Source organism: Chelonia mydas, chromosome 13, assembly GCF_015237465.2.
Source record: "Chelonia mydas isolate rCheMyd1 chromosome 13, rCheMyd1.pri.v2, whole genome shotgun sequence".
Classification (NCBI taxonomy): domain Eukaryota; kingdom Metazoa; phylum Chordata; order Testudines; family Cheloniidae; genus Chelonia; species Chelonia mydas.
In genome coordinates, this window is record NC_051253.2 from 33550893 (window position 1) to 33571223 (window position 20331).

Sequence of the window (20331 nt, forward strand, 5' to 3'; positions counted from 1 at the left end):
TGAAATGTATTTGTGAAAATTCTCATTTACGTGACAAGTCATTTTTAAGTCAGACAATAAGGTAAGGAGAGCTAGATTAGTAGACAAAGACAACTTGCTTATGATCCATTGTGTATGCCCTGTTTCAAAGGCAGGTAGAGAATTTCATATGGAGACATTGTCGCAACTATGATATATAACTACAAGGAGACACACAGCATCGGGTATGGAAATTAAAGCATTGCTTATTTACTGAGAGAAATTCCAGCAGAGGTACTAAACCATTAGCCTAGAGAATATTTAAAGAGAAAATGTATTTCTCTGATGGAGCTCAATGATTCTGAAAGCAGTATTACAGTTTAGTTCTTTTCATCCGTTAATTAACTGAGTCACACCTCTGGGGAAGCCCATCCCATGAGGATGCCAAAGATGCCTTAAAAACAGAAGCATTTAAAGACATACACATTCATAGATTTGTACTACCACGGTGATAAGCACTGTCTACAAAACTATATGGAATTGAATAGAATTGAAAAGCTCCCCGGAATAAGAAGAGAGCTCTTGATTTGGAAGGTACGTTAGATACTCTTTTGCCTGAGGTTTCTCAATGATCTTAAAAATACCTTCTTGTTAAATTTCCTTGTTAAATTTTCAACAGATCATCATTCTTGGCTTCCTGATTCTGTATTTCCTAGTTTGACCTCCAGCCTTGGGGGCAAATTACAAATTTCATATAATAGCATTAGCTTTCCCACAGCAATTAAATTTGTTAAATAAATAAAGTTAAAAAGCCAATGAATTGGAAAGGAAGGGAGAAAAAATTACTTACATAAACACAGACATATGCTCTATCTATCTATATTTAGATCTTACTATGCTAATCTATCTTAACCCTTGTTTTTCTGTTTCCATGCACACCCATCTCTTTATCTCTCTAGATCTTAGTATGTTGATTTACTCATTTTAACCCTTGATTTTAACATTATCTAATCTAATCTATCTATCTACATACACCCCCATCTCTCTCTGCTATTCTGTGCCTTTTCTACGTCACTTATCCCATCCTGTATTTCTTAATTTACAGATGAATTCTACCACACATTGTGAGGAGCTGGCACAGGGAAACAGCACTGCCGTGAATGAGTTCATTATCTTGGGATTTTCCAGTAGCCTGCTAGGGCAGGTGCTGCTTTTCCTGATGTATTTTGCTATCTACACTCTCACCCTGCTGGGAAACAGTCTCATTGTTCTCATCACACTAGCTGACCCTGCCCTCCACATCCCCATGTATTTCTTCATGGGGAACTTGTCCTTCCTGGAGATCTGCTACAGCTCAGTCACCCTGCCCAAGATGATGGTCATCTCCCTCACTGGAGATAACACCATCTCATTCATTGGTTGTGCAGCTCAGATGTATTTTTTCCTTCTCCTGGGCTCTGCTGAATGCTATCTCCTGGCTGCCATGGCCTATGACCGCTATGTGGCCATATGCCACCCTCTGCATTATGTGGCCATCATGGAGAGGAGGTCTTGCGCCTGGCTTGTGGCCAGCTCCTGGCTGAGCGGGATTCCTGTCTCCTTCATCCAAACCACCTTGGTTTTCACCTCCCCATTCTGTGGCCCCAACAAAATCGACCATTTCTTCTGTGATGTGGCACCTGTGCTGCGGCTGGTCTGCGCCGACACATCATGCAACGAGATGTCCAACATCATGGTCACCGTGGTCTTCCTTGCCACCCCGTTCACCCTCATCCTAACCTCCTACACCCGCATCATTGCCACTGTCCTGAAAATGTCCTCCCTGGGGAGCAGGCACAAAGCCTTCTCCACCTGTTCTTTGCACCTGGTGGTGGTGATGCTCTTTTATGGCTCCGGCATGGTCATGTATCTGCGTCCCAGATCTAGCCATGAGCCGGAGAATGACAAGCTGCTGTCCCTCTTCTATACCGTGGTCACCCCCATGCTGAACCCCGTCATCTACAGCCTGAGGAACGAGGAGGTGAAGGGGGCACTGCGGAGGAGGGTGGCTGGGAAGAGGTTGTCCCCATTACAATAAGGGTTTTGCCTCAGGCTGATTTAGGACCCAATCCTGAAGCCACCTAAGTCAATCACAGTGCTCCCCTGGACTTCAAGAGCAACTGCATTTCACATGCCCAGTCTAAGACAGAGAGGAAGGATAATCTGGTGGTTTGGAGGAACTATAATGCAATGGTTCTCACCCAATCCTGAGATTAAAAAAAAAAAGATTCATCTCCTTGCTCCACTTAAAACTTCCAGGGTGAGTCACTTATGACAAGAATTTCAGATGCATCCAACTAATTTAGGAGTATAAATCCTTTTTAATAAAGTCGTGTAGGGTCAGATTTTCAAAGGCATTTAGGTATCTAAAGATGCAGACAAAAACAACAGGGAGTCCAGTGGCACTTTGAAGACTAACAGATTTATTTGGGCATAAGCCTTCGTGGGTAAAAAAAACACTTCTTCAGATGCAGATCGTTTCCTAGTAAGCTTTTCACAAGTGCTGAAGCAGATTAAGAAACCATTGCCAGATTTTTAAAGATGATTAGGCAGCTAGTGGGATTTTTAAAAGCACCAGGGAACCTAACATCCTTTTAAATCAGTGGGCTTTAGGCACCAATCTACATCTTTAGGCACATGAATGCCCTTTAAAACCTGACCCCTAACTCTCTTTGATTTCCGTTGGAGATAGGCACTTTAGAAATTCTTACTAGGTGCCAATCTAGATTATTAGATGCCTAAACTCCTACAAAAATCTGGCTGTGTGTGTGTGTCAGTCCCCTTTAGTGCAATGGGGACTGACCCAGAGAGGGTGAGGATAAAAAACACTTCCTGACCTCACAGGGCTTTTTAATAATAATAATTATTATTATTATTAATCCCTGTCAGTGTGAATGAGCAGCTCAGGAACACACTAGGAGTGCAAGACATCATGATCCATGACCTCCGGCAGACAGCACTTTGAGGCACTTGAGAATTGTAAGGAAACTCAGTGGAGAATGACTGCATTTCAGCATCTAAAATGCAAGAACTCCTGACTATCCAAACTTATGGTCTGGACTTATTGGTGACTTTTGGGGGTACATTGCAGACAGTAGCTTTCCCTTATTTATTCTTAAAGATCTTTTATATTATGAAGGCTATTTTTAAACAAACAAACAAACACCCCCAGCATTTAACATTGAGGGAAAATAATCAGAATAATAATTGGAGCACCCATGAAGAAGTATGTATGTGTTTAAATTTAGTAATGAGAAGTCAATGGGTAAGTCTTTCCTGAATCCTACACATAGATAGATAGATAGATAGATAGATAGATAGATAGATAGATAGATAGATAGATAGATAGATAACCATGGAGAGAGAAAAGGAGGACTTGTGGCACCTTAGAGACTAACAAATTTATTTGAGCATAAGCTTTCATGAGCTACAGCTCACTTCATTGGATGCATTCAGTGGAAAATACAGTGGGGAGATTTTATATACACAGAGAACATGAAACAATGGGTGTTACCATACACACTGTAACAATAGTGATCAGGTAAGGTGAGCTATTACCAGCAGAAGAATGGGGGAGGGGGAGAACCTTTTGCAGTGATAATCAAGGTGGGCCATTTCCAGCAGTTGACAAGAATGTCTGATGAACGGGGGCGGGGGGGAGTTAACATGGTGAAATACTTTTACTTTGTGTAATGACACATCCACTCCCAGTCTCTATTCAAGCCTAAGTTAATTGTATTCAGTTTGCAAATTAATTCCAATTCAGCAGTCTCTCATTGGAGTTGGGTTTTGAAGTTTTTTTGTTGAAGAATTGCCACTTTTAGGTCTGTAATCGAGTGACCAAAGAGATTGGAGTGTTCTCTGACTGGTTTTTGAATGTTATAATTCTTATGTCTGATTTGTGTCCATTTATTCTTTTAAGTAGAGACTGTCCAGTTTGGCCAATGCACATGGGTGGCAGAGGGGCATTGCTGGCACATGATGGCATATATCACATTGGTAGATGTGCAGGTGAACGAGCCTCTGATAGTGTGGCTGATGTGATTAGGCCCTCTGATGGTGTCCCCTGAATAGATATATGTGGACAGAGTTGGCAACGGGCTTTGTTGCAAGGATAGGTTCCTGGGTTAGTGGTTCTGCTGTGTGGTTTGTGGTTGCTGGTGAGTATTTGCTTCAGGTTGGGGGGCTGTCTGTAAGCAAGGACTGGCCTGTCTCCCAAGATCTGTGAGAGTGATGGGTCGTCCTTCAGGATAGGCTGGAGATCCTTGATGATGCGTTGGAGAGGTTTTAGTTGGGGGCTGAAGGTGATGGCTAGTGACGTTCTGTTATTTTCTTTGTTGGGCCTGTCCTGTAGAAGGTAACTTCTGGGTACTCTTCTGGCTCTGTCAATCTGTTTCTACACTTCAGCAGGTGGGTATTGTAGTTGTAAGAATGCTTGATAGAGATCTTGTAGGTGTTTGTCTCTGTCTGAGGGGTGGGAGCAAATGCGGTTGTGTTGCAGAGCTTGGCTGTAGACAATGGATTGTGTGGTGTGATCTGGATGAAAGCTGGAGGCATGTAGGTAAGCATAGCGGTCAGTAAGTTTCCGGTATAGGGTGGTGTTTATGTGACCATTGCTTATTAGCACACTATTAGTGTCCAAAACCAATCGGAGAACACTTCAATCTCTTTGGTCCCTCGATTACAGACCTAAAAGTGTCAATTCTTCAACAAAAAAACTTCAAAAACAGACTCCAACGAGAGACTGCTGAATTGGAATTAATTTGCAAACTGGATACAATTAACTTAGGCTTGAATAAAGATTGGGAGTGGATGTGTCATTACACAAAGTAAAACTATTTCCCCATCTTTATTCCCCCCCGCCCCACTGTTCCTCACACATTCTTCTCAACTGCTGGAAATGGCCCACCTTGATTATCATTAAAAAAGGTCCGTCCCCCCCTCCCCCCCGTTCTCCTGCTGGTAATAGCTCATGTCATAAATATAAAGGGAAGGGTAAACACCTTTAAAATCCCTCCTGGCCAGAGGAAAAATCCTCTCACCTGTAAAGCGTTAAGAAGGCTGGCACCTGACCAAAATGACCAATGAGGAGACAAGATACTTTCAAAAGCTGGGGGGAGGGAAAAACAAAGGGTCTCTCTGTGTGATGCTTTTGCCGGGGACAGAACAAGAATGGAGTCTTAGAACTTAGTAAGTAATCTAGCTAGATATGCGTTAGATTATGATTTCTTTAAATGGCTGAGAAATTAAGCTGTGCTGAATAGAATGGATATTCCTGTCTGTGTGTCTTTTTGTAACTTAAGCTTTTGCCTAGAGGGATTCTCTGTGTTTTGAATCTAATTACCCTGTAAGGTATTTACCATCCTGATTTTACAGAGGTGATTCTTTTAAACTTTTTACTTCCATTAAAATCCTTCTTTTCAGAAACTGAATGCTTTTTCATTGTTCTTAAGATCCAAGGGTTTGGGTCTGTGGTCACCTATGCACATTGGTGAGGATTTTTACCAAACCTTCCTCAGGAAGTGGGGTGCAAGGGTTGGGAGGATTTTGGGGGGAAAGATGTTTCCAAACAATGCTTTCCTAATAAATAAACCCAGATAAATGTTTGCTGGTGGCAGTGGAAGTTCAAGGGCAAAGGGTAAAATAGTTTGTACCTTGGAGAAGTTTTAACCTAAGCTGGTAAAAGTAAGCTTAGGAGGTTTTCATGCAGGTCCCCACATCTGTACCCTAGAGTTCAGAGTGGGGAAGGAACCTTGACAGCTCACCTTACCTGATCACTCTTGTTACAGTATGTATGGTAATACCCATTGTTTCATGTTCTCTGTGTATATAAAATCTCCCCATTGTATTTTCCACTGCATGCATCCAATGAAGTGAGCTGTAGCTCATGAAAGTTTATGCTCAAAGAAATTTGTTTGTCTCTAAGGTGCCACAAGTCCTCCTTTTCTTTTTGCGGATACAGACTAACACGGCTGCTACTCTGAAACCTGTCATGGAGAGAGAGAGATGGATGTCAAAAGTACCCACATGACTTGGAAGCTTAACTCACATTGATTTTCTATGTGGCCTAGATTCATAGATTTTTAAGCCCAGAAGGGATCATTAGATCATCTATTCTGACCTCCTATATAACAGGGACCATTAAATTTCACCCACTTGCCCCTGTTTTGAGTCTAATAACTTACGTTTGACTATGTCCTATCCTCCAGGAAGGCATCCAGTCTGAATCTGAAGACATAAAGAGAAAGTGACTCCACCTCTTCCCTTGGTAGTTTTTTCTGATAGTTAATCACCATCGCTGTTAACAAATGTGGCTAATTTTTAATTGAATTTGTGGTGTTTGAGCTTCTTGCCCTTGGATCTTGGTGTTCCGAGGTTAGCTCCTAAGCCACTTAAGCACTTTAGGAAAAAACTACACACAATGAATAAAAGTGTAATAAACCCAGGTTGCTCATGGGAACATCTGTGGTCAAATATATACTGACATTTTTTGGTGAGTAATTTTGAATAATGAGTGCACATTGGGGAACAGTGTGTGGTTCTTCATGGAAAATTTGGGAAAAGTCACTGTGTGCATCACTTGCTCTAAACTATTCAGCCATCTCTATAGATGTTAGCCTTCTTTGACCTTGATATGAAGTTTGCAGCAGTTTTGTTAACCATTTTGTGCTTTAACTTACGATGAACAATCGGATTATTGTGGAACATATTGGGGCTATTCTAGCTCTGAGGCTAGAAAGTGAAAATGGTGAGCGACATTATAGCTCATTTATATAATATTCAGTGTGCAGAAGGAAGCATCGTTGCCAAGTGTTATCATCTCACACAGCACCAGAAAACGGATTTGGAAATTAACAGGCAATAGAAACTCACCATCAGGAATAACAGGTCAGATTCTAAGGTCAGTTAAACATGTGCAAATCTGGAGGAACACCATCAGCTTCAGCAAAATTACTCTGTGTTTACCATTGGTGTAAATAAGATTGGAATATTGCCCGATATCTCTTGCTTGCAGCTGGGCACAAATTTCCTTTCTTATTTCCTTCCTGTTACACACTAGAAAAACCCCCACAGATTAATCTTGCAGACACACGTGTCTGTCGGGCAGCTGTAATACTGTGATTCTGCACAGGGTATATTTCTGTGTTAGAGCAGTCTCTTGGAATTTAGAAAATATGAAAAAGTGGCCCTGTTTTCAACCCCTCTAAGTGGTAATGACCTCAAAATAAGGAAACTTTTCCGTAACTGGGGTTTTGTTTTTTTCCATTTCTGACCAATATTCGCCCATGTTGAATTTACAAAGACATTATGTTTATTGATTAAATCATTCTGTGGAACGGCTTCCCTTTTCCCTGGTATGAGTTAATAGCCCATGGAGAGGGGCAATCCTGACTGCTACTCTTGGATCCAGATTCTCTTCATTTTGATTTATTGTACACAAATTAGCTTGGATGGTCTGAATTCTCTTGAAAGCCATTAATATACTGAGAGCTTTCCTCAGGGCCTCCTGGATCTCTTTGTTTCTCAGGCTGTAGATGAGGGGATTGACCAGGGGAGTCAGCACCATGTACAGGAGAGAGAACATTTTTTTCAGGTCTCTCAGTAACACGTACACAATAGTGATGGTCCAACAGAAAATTGTCACCACGATGAAGTGAGAGGAGCAAGTGGAGATGACCTTTTGCCTTCCAGCAGTGAAAGGGATTCACAAGATGGCAAACATGATACATACTTAGGATGTCAGCATACATAGAAACAGGGGCAGGGTGAATATAAAGGACAGGGTGGAAGCTGAAAATTCCACAAGGTGTGTGTCACTGCAGGAAATGTTCGGCAATGGGTTGAAATCACACACACACTCACAAAAGGTCAATTTCATTGGGGCCGCAGACAGTTAATTGTAACATCATTCCCATGACTATGGAACTAGCCAGTAACCCGCTTACCCAAGACCCAGCTGCTAGCTGGAGGCAGAACCTGCCATGCATAATTATTGTATAATGCAGGGGTTTGCACATTGCTAAATAACGACCATCAGACATCACTGCTAGGAGATAACGTTCTCTAGCTGCTAAGCAGCCAAAGATATACTATTGTGTGACGCAGGCATAGAAAGAAATGGTTCTCCCCCAGTCAGGAGACTGGCCAGTACCCTGGGCAGGATGGTGGAGGAGCAGCAGGTCTCCAAGAAGGACAAGTTCCCCAGGAAGAAGTACATGGGGGTGTGAAGGTGCTTATGAGCCACAACTAGCACCAGGATGAGGATGTTCCCAGCCCTGCTTGTTATGCAGATCACTAGAAACAGCAGGAAGAGAGGGGTCTGCAGCTCCAGGGTATTCCTGAATCCCAGGAGGATGAATCCTGTGACAGATGTTTGATTTCCCCCTTTTGCATCTGTCATGGGTTTTGTTTAGGGGAAAACCAAACAAATTCTGAAGTATAATTTGGAAAACACAGAGCTAAATGTTCATACATTGACATCATTTTATTCCACGTGTCCTTTTGCGTATTCGGAAAGGGCTGTCTAGAAAAGATCAGGTCTTTGGACTGAACTTTATATTTTTGGAGAGCGTGTTAAGCTCTATTTGAGATAAAATCTGAACAATGCACAATAGGCTAAATTTGACAGGAATAGCAAAATTCTTCGCATGGAGGGAAAAAACCAAAAACACAGTATAAAGCTTGCATCACCATCATCTTTTCATGCATGCTTTGGGACACTTGCCTGCATACTTTCCCCTTATTCATTCCAAGAGTGCCCTACCATAGAGCAAGCACATTTCAGTGAAGGCTACCAAATAGGATCTGGACTGAAACCTTCTTCCTAAAGATCTAAGCTTGGCTTCACCGTTCCCCTACCATTGGTGCTGATAGGCACACGCTCAAGAATTCTTTGTGGGCAGGATCTACAGACAGACACACACCATCACAAATGACACTACATTAAAAATGGAGCTATGCCACTGGCATTCAAGGCCTGATTCACAACTGCCTTGTATATAGGGCTGCTTGAAATGTTTTCCTCAAAACTGTTTTTCAGTGGAAAATTGGGTTTTGGAAAAACACATTTTTTTTCTTTGGCAAAAACTGTCTGCAGAAAATTGTATTTTTTTTTTCAAATTGTTTCAGCCATAAAACAGTGTAAATGAAACTATAGCAGACAATCTTTAAAGAGTAAAAATAGGAAGGCAACATTTCGATTTTATAGAAATGGAACATTTTGATTGACCCAAAATGGAAATCATTTGGTGGGAAAGGTCGAAATTTTGTCTTTTCATCCTGATTTGGAATGCAAACTAAAGTCCAAATTTCCTGCGGAATGGTAAAACCAAATTTTGACCAATAATAATGAGTTTTGGTATTTGCAATATCACAGTGCCTAGATGACCAAGCCATGAAGCAGGACCCCATTGTGCTAGGTGCTGGACAGACACAAGACAGAAAGACAGTCCCTGTCTAGAGCGTTTGATAACTTTTGGAACATTCCTGCCGAGTAGTGAGTTGAGAACTAGGTGAGACAGGGCAGCCTCAGGAGGCGGTGGTGGTCTTGTCAGTGGGTGTGTTAAATTTATTTGTTATGTTTACAGTCCTGCTGGGCTTACTGTTATTTCAGGATCATAGAAATGTAGGGCTGGAAGGGACCTCATGAGGTCATCTTGTCCAGCTACCTGTGCGGAGGCAGGACCAAGTAAATCTGGACCATCCCTGATGGATGAATGTGCAAGCTCTTCTTAAAAGCCTCCAGTGAGTGGGATTCCTCAACCTCCCTTAGAAGCCTGTTCCAGAGTGTCTCTACCCTGAGAGTTAGAATGTTTGTTTGTTTGTTTTCTAAATATAATTAATTGTTGGAGTTATCTTATGTATAATGAAATGTATTTAGAAGTCTGGTTCTCCCTCCACGTGCAGCCAGGTAACATAACTGTCCCACACCATGATTCGACGGTCTCTACCCAGGCCTTTTCCTTCCACAGGGAGAAGACGAGAACACCACTTGCACCTCAAACTCCTTTATCCTTCTTCCCAGAGCCACGTAGTCTGCAGTGATCCGCTCAAGGTCATTCTTGGCAGTATCATTGGTGCCCATGTGGAGAAGCAGGAAGGGGTAGCGATCCGAGGGCTTGATGAGTCTCGGCAGTCTCTCCGTCACATCGCGAATCTCCTGGCAAGCAGCAGACTTCTTGGTTTTCCCGGTCGGGGCAGCAGATGGATGACTCAGTCCCCCTGAGGAGAGAGTCCCCGACCACCACCACCCACCTCCTTCTCTTGGGAGAGGTGATCGTGGAACCCCCAACCCTAGGACAGTGCATCTCATGCCTTCCAATCGGCGGAGTCTCCTTCTGCTCCCTTCCCTCAGACGTATCATCTGGTCCACTCTCTGCATTAGTACCTGTGGAGAGAACATGAAAACGGTTACTTACCTGTATCTGCGTTGCTGGTACATGGACGTTCCCCTTTTTTCTTCTGGAGGTCACATGATGCCAAATTTCTTCACCATCCTCCTGTCCCCGATGTGCAGCCTGCTCTGAATCTTCAGAACCTTGTGCCTGTAGAAGCATATCCTGACGTCTGTCCAGGAAATCTTCAGTTTCTCTTATGCAACACAGGGTCGATACCTGTTGCTCCAGACCTTGAACCTTCTCTTCCAATATGGAGACCAGCTTGCACTTTGTACAGACAAAGTCGCTTCTGTCCTGTGGAAGAAAGACAAACATGGCACATCCAGTGCAGGTCACAACAGTGGAACACCCCCCATCCATATTACCTTCCTTCTACGAGCTTCCTCAGGAGTTGTAGTAATTACTCAGAGAATCTGGCAAGATGTAAGCCTCAGTGGGCTCTCCCCGGATGAACTCCCAGGCAAACTCCTTCTGTTCACTGCTCAGCTGGTTCACAGCTGACTGGCTTTTTATACAGTCAGGCCCACTTAAGGCTCACCTGGAACAAAGCATTCCCAGTTCCCGCCCTTTTCAAACAACCAATCAAGCACACGGTCAAACTGTCCTCACAACAAACACTCAGATACAAACACTCAGATATCACCAGTGTAGGTAGGTAGGTAGACAGATAGATAGATAAGCTCCCTTAAAAGCATGAGATGGGCTTAAAAGCATGACATTGTTAACAAAACAATAAGTGCCTCTTATTTGTATTTGTTTGCTGGTTTCGGCACCTTTACAGTACATTAGTGTCACATTTTCAGGTTTTTCTCTGAAACCTAAGGACTGGAAACTTACTTTTGAAAATATAAATAACAGCTACGATCCTCACCTAATCCTTTGTCTGCAGGATCTGGAGCTTCAAGAAAAAGAAAAAGAAATATTGTGAGACTCACAAACAAACTGAAGGGGGACCTGATAACAGTCTTCAAATATGTTAAGAGCTGTTATAAAGAGAATAGGATCAACTGTTCTCGGTGTCCATTGAAGATAGGAGAAGTAAAGGCTTAATCTACAGCAAGGGAGATTTAGGTTAGCTATTCAAATCAAAGGATTAGAAGGGACTCAAGGATCATCTAGTCTAGCCCCCTGCCAAGATGCAGGATTTGTTGTGTCTAAACCATCTCAGACAGATGGCTCCAGCCGCCTTTTGAAAACCTCCAGTGAAGAAGCTTCCACAACTTCCCTTGGCGTCTGTTCCCTTGTCCAACTGTTCTTACAATTAGGGAGTTTTCCCTGAGATTTAATCTAAATCTGCTGTGCTGTAATTTGAACCCATTGCCACTTGTCCTGCCCTCTGTGACAAGAGAGAACAACTTTTCTCCATCTTCTCTATGGCAGCCTTTTAAGACAGCTGTTGTGTGTCCCCTGAACCTCTGCTTTTCCAAACTAAACATACCCAGTTCCTTCAGCATTTGCTCATATGGCTGCAATTCATCCTTCTGATTATCTTTGTCACTTGCCTCTGGATCCTTTCCAGCTTCTCTCCATCCTTTCTGTACATTAGTGACCAAAACTGGACACAGTGCTCCAGCTGAGGCCTAACCAGCGCTGAGTAGAGCAGTACTATCACCTCCTCTGACTTGCATGCTATACCTCTGTTTATGCAACCTAAAATTGTATTTGCTTTTTTTGCCCAGGTCCTTCTCAGCAGTGCAGGTGCCAAGCCAGTTTTCCCCAATTCTGTATTTGTGCATTTGGTTTTGATTCCCTAAGTGTAGCACCTTACATTTATCTTTGTTGAATTTCATTTTGTTCTCTATAGCCCAGTTCCCTCTGAATCATACCTCTCTCCTACAAAGTCCTCTAGCTTTGTGTCATCTTCAGATTTGATCAGGATGCTCTCTATTCATACATGCAGGTCTTTAATAAAGCTGTTGAACAACACCAGACCCAGAACAGATCCCTGAGGAACCCCACCCGAGACCTCCTTCCAATCCAACATCATTCCATTTATAGCTACTCTTTCTTTGCAGTTGTTTAACCAATTATGGATACACTTAATGGTAGTTCTATCGAACCTGCATTTCTCCAGCTTACTTATCAGAATATCATATGGGACAGTGTCAAAACCCGTGCTGAAGTCCAGGTATACTATGTCCACTGAATTCCCCTAGCCACCAAATCAGTTGCCCTGTCAAAGAAGGAAATCAAGCTGGTTTGGCATGATTTGTTCTAGGTAAATCCAGACTGGCTGCTAGTGATTATCCCTTCTTTCTCCAGGTATTTGCATATTAAATCTTTTATGCATTGCTTTAGTAGTTTCCCAGATGTTGAAATCAGCCTGATTGGTCCATAGTTTCCCGGCTTGTCATTTTGCCAATTTTTAAAGATGAGCACTATGTTAGCCCTTCTCCAGTCTTCCGGGGCCTCTCCTGTCATCCGTTAGTTGAAAATATAATTGCCAGTGGTTCTGAAATTTCTTTAGCTAATTCCTTCAGTACCCTCAGGGAATAGCATTCAGCCCTGCTGATTTCAATTCATTCAAATTGGTCAGGAAATCCATGATGTGTTCTTTACTTATGCAGATCTGCTTTCCTTCCCCTTTAATATCTATGATGATGTCACTAGTTGTCCAGTCACATGTTGTTTTGTGTGGGGAAAAAAACTAGGAAAAACTTTCTAACTCTAAGGGTAGTTACACTCTGGAATAGGCTTCCAAGGGATGTAGTGGAATCCCCATCTGAAGATTTTAGAAACAGCTTGGACAAACACCTGTCAGGGATGGTATAGGTTCACGTGGTCCTGCCTCAGCACAGGAAGCTGGAGGTGCTGACCTCTCAAGGTCCCTTTCAGCCTGACATTTCTGTGATTCTGTGAAAACCTCAGGAGTTGTCCATGTTGTTCCCCTGCCTCTCTAGGTACTATGGTTCTGGGAGCAGTAAAACTGTGAAAGCAGAACCACTGTTTCCCTCTATTTGGCACTTACCCACCCTTTTTCTTTCTAGATGAAATAGAGCACTTCAGAGACAGGTTTACCACCTGTATTTCATCCTACCCAGAGGACGATGTCAAAGAACTCCTCAAAAGAGCAAAGATGAATGTGTCCAACAACAAGGAGAAGATTTTGAATGAGATCCAGCAGATTGTGTCCTCCTCCACCAAGGAGTTTTAAAACTACATCTCTGTTTGGCTCATGCTCATGAAGGGCGGAAAATCTGTGCCTGGCTCTGACTCGCACATTTCCAGCAAGGCTTTTCACTGTGACCATGTAGAAACTAAGTACAGCAGGGAGGAGTTAGTTTTCCTGGATAAGATTCATTCAGGGATTTAGGCACCTATCTGCCCCTGTAGGTGTCTGAGTCCCAGATTTACACACCCCTGGAATTCACTAAACTCTTGCTCAGCTGTGGCAGAACCCTGTAGTGCCTAAACTCCCTTGGCATTTAAGTTGTTGCAGTGACGTTTCCCTGCGTGTCTATGTTTCAGCCTCAGGGCACGTGCACTGCAGTCGCCATCTTGATGTCCAGGGGCTTAAGCCCCAGAGTGATTCTCGACCCGGGAAAGACAGGCGTTCCTCTGACTACCTCACCTATGGGGCCTGAGCCATGGTGCAAGAAGGAGGAAGATGGCTTCCCTCAGAACTGTTAGCCCAGTTGTCAGCGTACTTACCTGAGGAGACTCCAGGTCAAGACCCCTCACTGCCTCAGTGGGAGAAGGGATTAGAAGAGACATCTGCTACCTCTGAGGTGAGGGCCCTCGTCACTGGGCCGTGGGATAGTGTCATGGTGCAGGGGCGAGGGGGCGGGGATGGCAGCTTCAATCCCCATGTTGAAGCTGTTCCACTGCTGATTAAAGAGAAATTTGGCCAGATAGAGAGAGAGCAAAGTTGATGGCTGCAGCACTCCCCTCTGAGTTCACAGATCCAGGCTCTAGTCCCCAGGCTTACAGCCTGCAGTGGTGGGCCCCACAGGTGAGCTATGTGGATGAACATCTTCCTTCCCCCAGGTTGTGCATTGCTGTGGGGCTTAGACATCTGTATGCCTAGAGCAGGGCAGCCGTGTGCATGCCCACGGGCACCTAGGGAACTCTTACTGCCAAAACTTAGGGGTTGGCTGCAATAAGGCGTCTACAGTGGTCAGTGAGAGTGGAGTAGGGGGTTGAAAATCCATCCCGTTTTGTTCAAATTTACTGTGAACTATTTGGAAGCCATGAGACCTACCGAGGAGATTTCTAATGCATTGTAGGCTTTATTTATTGACTGTTCAATTGGCAGCACAAAAGAAGGTTGTGCTATGTTATTACAAACCTCCCAGGGCTAGTGATACAGAAATTAACTAGCAAAATAAGAGGACCCCATTACAAATAAGAGGCCAGGTTCTGGGCTCAGCGAGAAAACAAAGGACCAGCTCCCCTCTGCCTGCGAGGCAGAAGGTATTTGAGCAGGGATCTGCCATCTCGCAGGTGGCTGCAGAACCCCTGGGCTGTGACGTATTCAGACATGGAGCATCCTCAGTTGCTCCTCCTGAAGCTGTTCCACTGGGCCTGAATAACAAAAGGTCAAGGGAGGGCGCGATATTGGGCCCCTCCCTTCCTAGCGAAGTGCTCTAACCACCAGGCGAGATAGTCATTCTCATGCCATCTCAGGCCAGGTCTACACTCCACATTGGATCATCCATTGGCCTCCACTGGAGTGAGACTGATTTACACCGGATGGGGGATCTGGCCAATTGACTCCAAAGAAGACAATGATTTAATCCAGCTGGGGAGCTGAAGTAGCATTCTAGCCCTCGTGGTTGGAGAGGAAACCTGGAAAGGGGACCCCTGCATGCTCAGGAGCCAGAAAATGAATAACCCTCCACCCAACAGTGTATCTTTTGTTTTGTTTTGTTTATATCTCATCATTTTTAAGCCATTCTCATCCTTTTTTTCAGACCTGTCTCATTAAGTTTGCATACATGGGGTTGAATGTATGGGCTTGCCTTTAGGCCAGTTTCCCCTGCAAACACGGGGTGTGATTGCAGCTGGTGCGGACCGTCCCTAGCGCACTTTACTCTAACTATCAAGTGCTGGAGCATTAAAGCCACGGTAGCACACGCTTCAGCGCAGACTTGCCGTGCAAGGAAGGTCATAGGGCTCCGGGTGGGCTCCTCCAGCCTAGGCTGAAGCAGACAGTGCTGCAGCGCCATTGCTCTGGTACCTGAGCGAGCTGGATTAAAGCTGACTCAGGTGTGTCTACACATGCTGCAGTCACACCCCATGATTGCAGTGCAGACATACCCTTCACAGCAGTGTTAGTCTGAGGTCACTTGAGTGTCACTTGAGCTGTTGCTTTTGTCTCTTGAAAAAAATACACGTTTTTATTGTAAAATACCTCAATTGTGGGGTTTGTAATTGTACCCTGGATTTTTAAACTTTCTTACCAATTTCAGGCAGAGCAGTTTCGTTGGGTTATCTTTTTGTATTCTGGGCAATTTGTTTAGGCAAAATTAAAAAAAAAAACAAAGTAACACTATTTTTTTAAAGAACTCCTTTAATCAGTTTGAAAGCTCTAACCGGTCTTTTTACATTTTGATTTAGTATTGTAAAGCCCTTCTTTGCATGAGGGTTTTGTCAAACATTGCTATTCCCCAGGGACTTATTTCTTCACAATTCACATTCCTGTAAACTATTTTTACAGGGTTTTTTCTTACTCTGCAAGGCGTTCAGGCAACAACAACAATCACTAAAATTACTTAAATCTTTCTGTAAGTTGTATCACAGAGACGATAGTTATTTAGTGATGGAAATTAAGTAAATAACATTTTTTTTAAATGTAAACCATGACAATGTACATCAGTAAATAATCTCCATAAACAAAGGCTGGGCTACTTCAGTGGTCCTTGATCATGTGCAAACGACAGAAGGGTTTTATTTAGCATTGTCTGCTGCAGTTGAAGTGCCCCCTTTGGCCATTTCACTCAGCAGCCACAGGCAAGACACTGGGAGCTGTCGTCAATTGTCGGCTGCGTTTGTGTGTTCTGTGTGCCGTACCAGCTCTGCGCAGGTCGCTATTTCAGCAGACCTCAGTCGAACTGCTCAAGAAGACCACAGACTCGGTATGACACGCTGTACCCCATATTCACCAGAGTGATGTGATTATGGTATTATTATGATGCATCTTGTACAAAATATGTCATGTGAGGTGTCAATGGAAGTTGTGGTTTGCTGAATATGATTATCCTATTTGTATGCATGTATCATTTTTGTATATCTAGTTATGAATATTGACTGTGCATCTGTATTTCAAATGTGCTTACTCCTAGGTGACACCCACAAGCTAGTTTACATTCAGTCTAGCCAGCACATTGTGAGTGGGCTATTCAAGGTAATGGCCCATTGGCAAAAACAATGGGTCATGGGATAAGCTTATTCTTACCTGAAGGGCTTTCCTGCAGATGCTTCAGCCAGTATATATGTAATGGATGCTATGACTCATCAAAGCATGCACGGGCATGTGACTAGATCATGTGATTCTGGACTCCATCTTGTGCCTGTACTTTTCCACAAACTGGGCCAGGAACTTTGCTTGGAACAAAGAAGTTCTCGCCACATGGCAGAAGCTATAAAAGGGGGAAGTGACATCATCACTGGGCCTCACTCCCCCTACAACTCAACACCCAGAAACACCTTGGGAAAAAAAGACTGAACTGGGAATGTGGGCCAGGCTGAAGGGATTTCTAGCCTGTGTGTGGAAGATTGGTGGACTGTTTGTACCATCAGGGTGAGACACTGCTCAATGCAAATCCTGTCTAGTTTATAGAACTTAGATTGCAATTTTGTTTTATTTCTTAGGTGATCTACTTTGATCTGTATGCTATTACTTATAATCTCTCTTTCTGTAGTTAATAAATCTGTTTTATATTTTTTACCTAAAACAGTGTCTTGATTGAAGTGCAAAGGGAAATCTGCTCAGGAACAGGGGCTGGCGCATTGTCCTCTCTACATTGAGGGAGGGATGGACTGGATAATAAACATACCCTGGTCAGGGTTTTGACAAGGGCAAGACGGTACAAGGGTTCCTAGGGAGGGGGCTGAAGCTTCTCTATTGTTGAGTGACTGGCAACTGCATTCATGTAGCTGCAGCTGGGTATGTCCCTGCCTGTATGAGTGCAGGACCGGGAGAGGTCTGCAACTTGTCACAGCATCACAGTGAGTAAGGGAGTCCCGGCTGGTGAGACAGAAGGCTCAGCTGTGCCCCAGTTCCACGTTACACCCCAGGGTAGTATGTCACACTCAGCCAGTGGCGAAGGCACTCAGCCAGGTTTATTGTCAATGAAGCATGGCCCTAGCACCCTATACATACCACAGGTACATAAGCACGTGTATGTTCGTTACAATGGACTCAGCTCAGTGAGAAGTGTGATTTTCTACTCCCCCCTCGGCTGGACCAAGACAACCCTTCTGCAACCCCTTTTGGTGCACTGATACAAACAAGTTACATATTGCCCCTCTGATGTGGTGAGTTACCACCCTTTACCTTGTACTTATTGGTTCCATCAAAACATCTGTATCCATCACACTGTCATACTGACCATATCTTTATGTAAGGGGACGGTTGCCCCCTTACTAACATTCAGTGGGGGCGTTTTGGTTGCTAGCTCCCAGTACTAAAAGGGGAAGGGTCTATGGGAAATCAGGACCCTGAGACTGATAGTCCCCAGGAACAATGGGGAGAGGCCAATGCTCCAGGTCAGCCTGAATGACAGGGCGGGCAGGCTAATCAGGGAGTCAAGAGGCCAGGGAGGTCCCGTCCTCCGTGTGAGCTGGAATTGCCTGAGTCAGACAGAGTGGGGCTGAGCTAAAGAAAAGCAGGGGTGCAAGCTGAGCTGGGAAGCAGAGCTGTGCCAGGTCCAGAGAGAGCAGACCCTGTCCTGGGAGCAGAGCTGCAGCTCCAAAGCCAGAGGCACAGCCCAGAGAGAGCAGACTTGCCCTGGGAGCAGAGCTGCAGCAACCAGAGCCAGAGGGGCCAGAAGAGCAACCCATGATGCAGGTCAGTGCTGGGAGCAGAGTCAGAGAAGCAGCCTGCAGAGCAGACCTGTCCTGGGAGCAGAGCTGCAGCAACCAGAGCCAGAGGGGCCAGAGAAGCAGCCCAGGGAGCTGGAGGCAGAGCAGCAGCCGTGCAGAGACCGAGTGGTGCAGCCGGGGCTGGAGCAGTCCGGAGCTGGGTGCGGTGAGCAGCTGGAGAGAGCGAGGGGGACCCTGGGCAGCAGGCCCAGCACAGGGAGATGCCTCAGCCAAGGGGCTCTCAGGCCAGGCTTGGATCGTAACCCCGACAGGGCGGGGGCGACACTAGGAAGAAGGGTCCTAACCCTTAGAGCCCGAGAGCGTGTGGCCACCACCAGAGCAAGTGTCCAACCCACAGTGTTGCAGCACAGCCAGGGCCTGAGAAGAAGGCCTGGGACTTACAAGGGACAGACTGTGAACTGCCCTGATGTTCCAGAGACACTGTTTGTGATGTTCCCTGCCACAGAAAGGGTTGATGTGTTTCCTTTAACCTTTCCCATTATTCCTTATTCTTTTTAAAATTAATTGTTGATTAACTAACTTGCATTTGCTTTAACTTGTATGTAATGGTCAGTGGGTCAGAGAAGTGCCCAGTGCAGAGACAGTACCCCGGAGTGGGGACACCCTAGCCCCTGTCCTAGGTGACCACAGCAGGGTTGGGGGTCGAGTCCCCCAGAAATCCTGGGCCCAGCCTTGTTGGGGTTTCGAGGATTCTGCCAGACCGGAGAGTAGAAGGGGAGACCTCAAGGGCAGGGAGGCCACTGGGTAAAGGAAGTGGGACTGAGGACTCAGATCCTTTTGCTAGCCCACTTCACTGGGGTAGTGCAGAAGTCAGGAAAGTTCCCCACGAGAGCGGGACTATTCCCCCGCTTACATTTAAGGGGGGTCAATGTGTCCCTTTTATCTTTGGAGAGTGTGTTCCTACCATCTTTGGTATTGGGGTGTTCTGGAATGTGTTTGCCTGCGTGTCCTGTACCTAGCACTTCTCAACAATGTGTCTGGTTTTGCAGTACCAGCCCTGTTCTTGCCAAGTTTGTCCAATAAGTGACTGACACAAGCAGTTCAAACACACAAAGCCTTTTATTAACACAAAAATCCCTGTTGCAGTAAGCTAGAAGTACCTCGAACCGTGGTGACGTACAATCAGAGGTGATGCTGAATGGGCAGCTTCCCGCTTCCGATGGCCAGTCATCTACAGGTCATCGGGGGAGAATGGTTTGTGACCCCGGCTCTTGCTAGAAGTTTTCAATCAGTGTCTTCTCTCTCTCTCGCTTTGTTTTCCTGGCTCTTGTTTATCTTTATAGTTAAGACTTTGGATATGTGCCCACATTGTGGTTACCACTTGCAGCTGAATTCCATGTCATGACCTCCTGCTTTACTTATTTTTGCTATTTTTCCACAAATTTGTTAATTGTTTTGCCCCAACTGGCTGTCTACGTGACTTGCACATTTACAGTTGTCAAAGTTCCTTCTCCACCCTGAACTCTAGGGTATGATATGGGGACCTGCATGAAAGACCCCCTAAGCTGATTCTTACCAGCTTAGGTTAAAAACTTCCTCAAGGTACAAACTTTGCCTTGTCCTTGAACCCTATGCTGCCACCACCAAGCATGTTAAACAAAGAACAGGGAAAGAGCCCACTTGGAGACATCTTCCCCAAAAATATCCTTCCAAGCCCTACACTCCCTTTCCTGGGGAAGGCTTGATAAAAATCCTCACCAATTTTTACAGGTGAACACAGACCCAAACCCTTGGATCTTAAGAGCAATGAAAAAACAATCAGGTTCTTAAAAGAAGAATTTTAATTAAAGAAAAGGTAAAAGAATCACCTCTGTAAAATGAGGATGGTAAATACCTTACAGGGTAATCCGATTCAAAACATAGAGAATCCCTCTAGGCAAAACCTTAAGTT

At 44.5% G+C, this 20331-nt stretch overlaps 1 protein-coding gene across 1 annotated transcript; it reads left to right on the forward strand.

The window, feature by feature from the left end:
• Positions 1-1063: 1063 nt before the first annotated feature.
• Positions 1064-2438, forward strand: LOC102938641 (olfactory receptor 10A7). The gene has a single exon (XM_037877209.2). It carries the CDS (start codon positions 1064-1066, stop codon positions 2033-2035), a length of 972 nt encoding a protein of 323 aa, XP_037733137.2. The 3' UTR covers positions 2036-2438.
• Positions 2439-20331: the final 17893 nt, after the last annotated feature.

Excerpts from the sequence above, each read along its gene's own strand:
- LOC102938641 (XM_037877209.2), top strand. The coding sequence starts at position 1,064 with ATGAATTCTACCACACATTGTGAGGAGCTGGCACAGGGAAACAGCACT.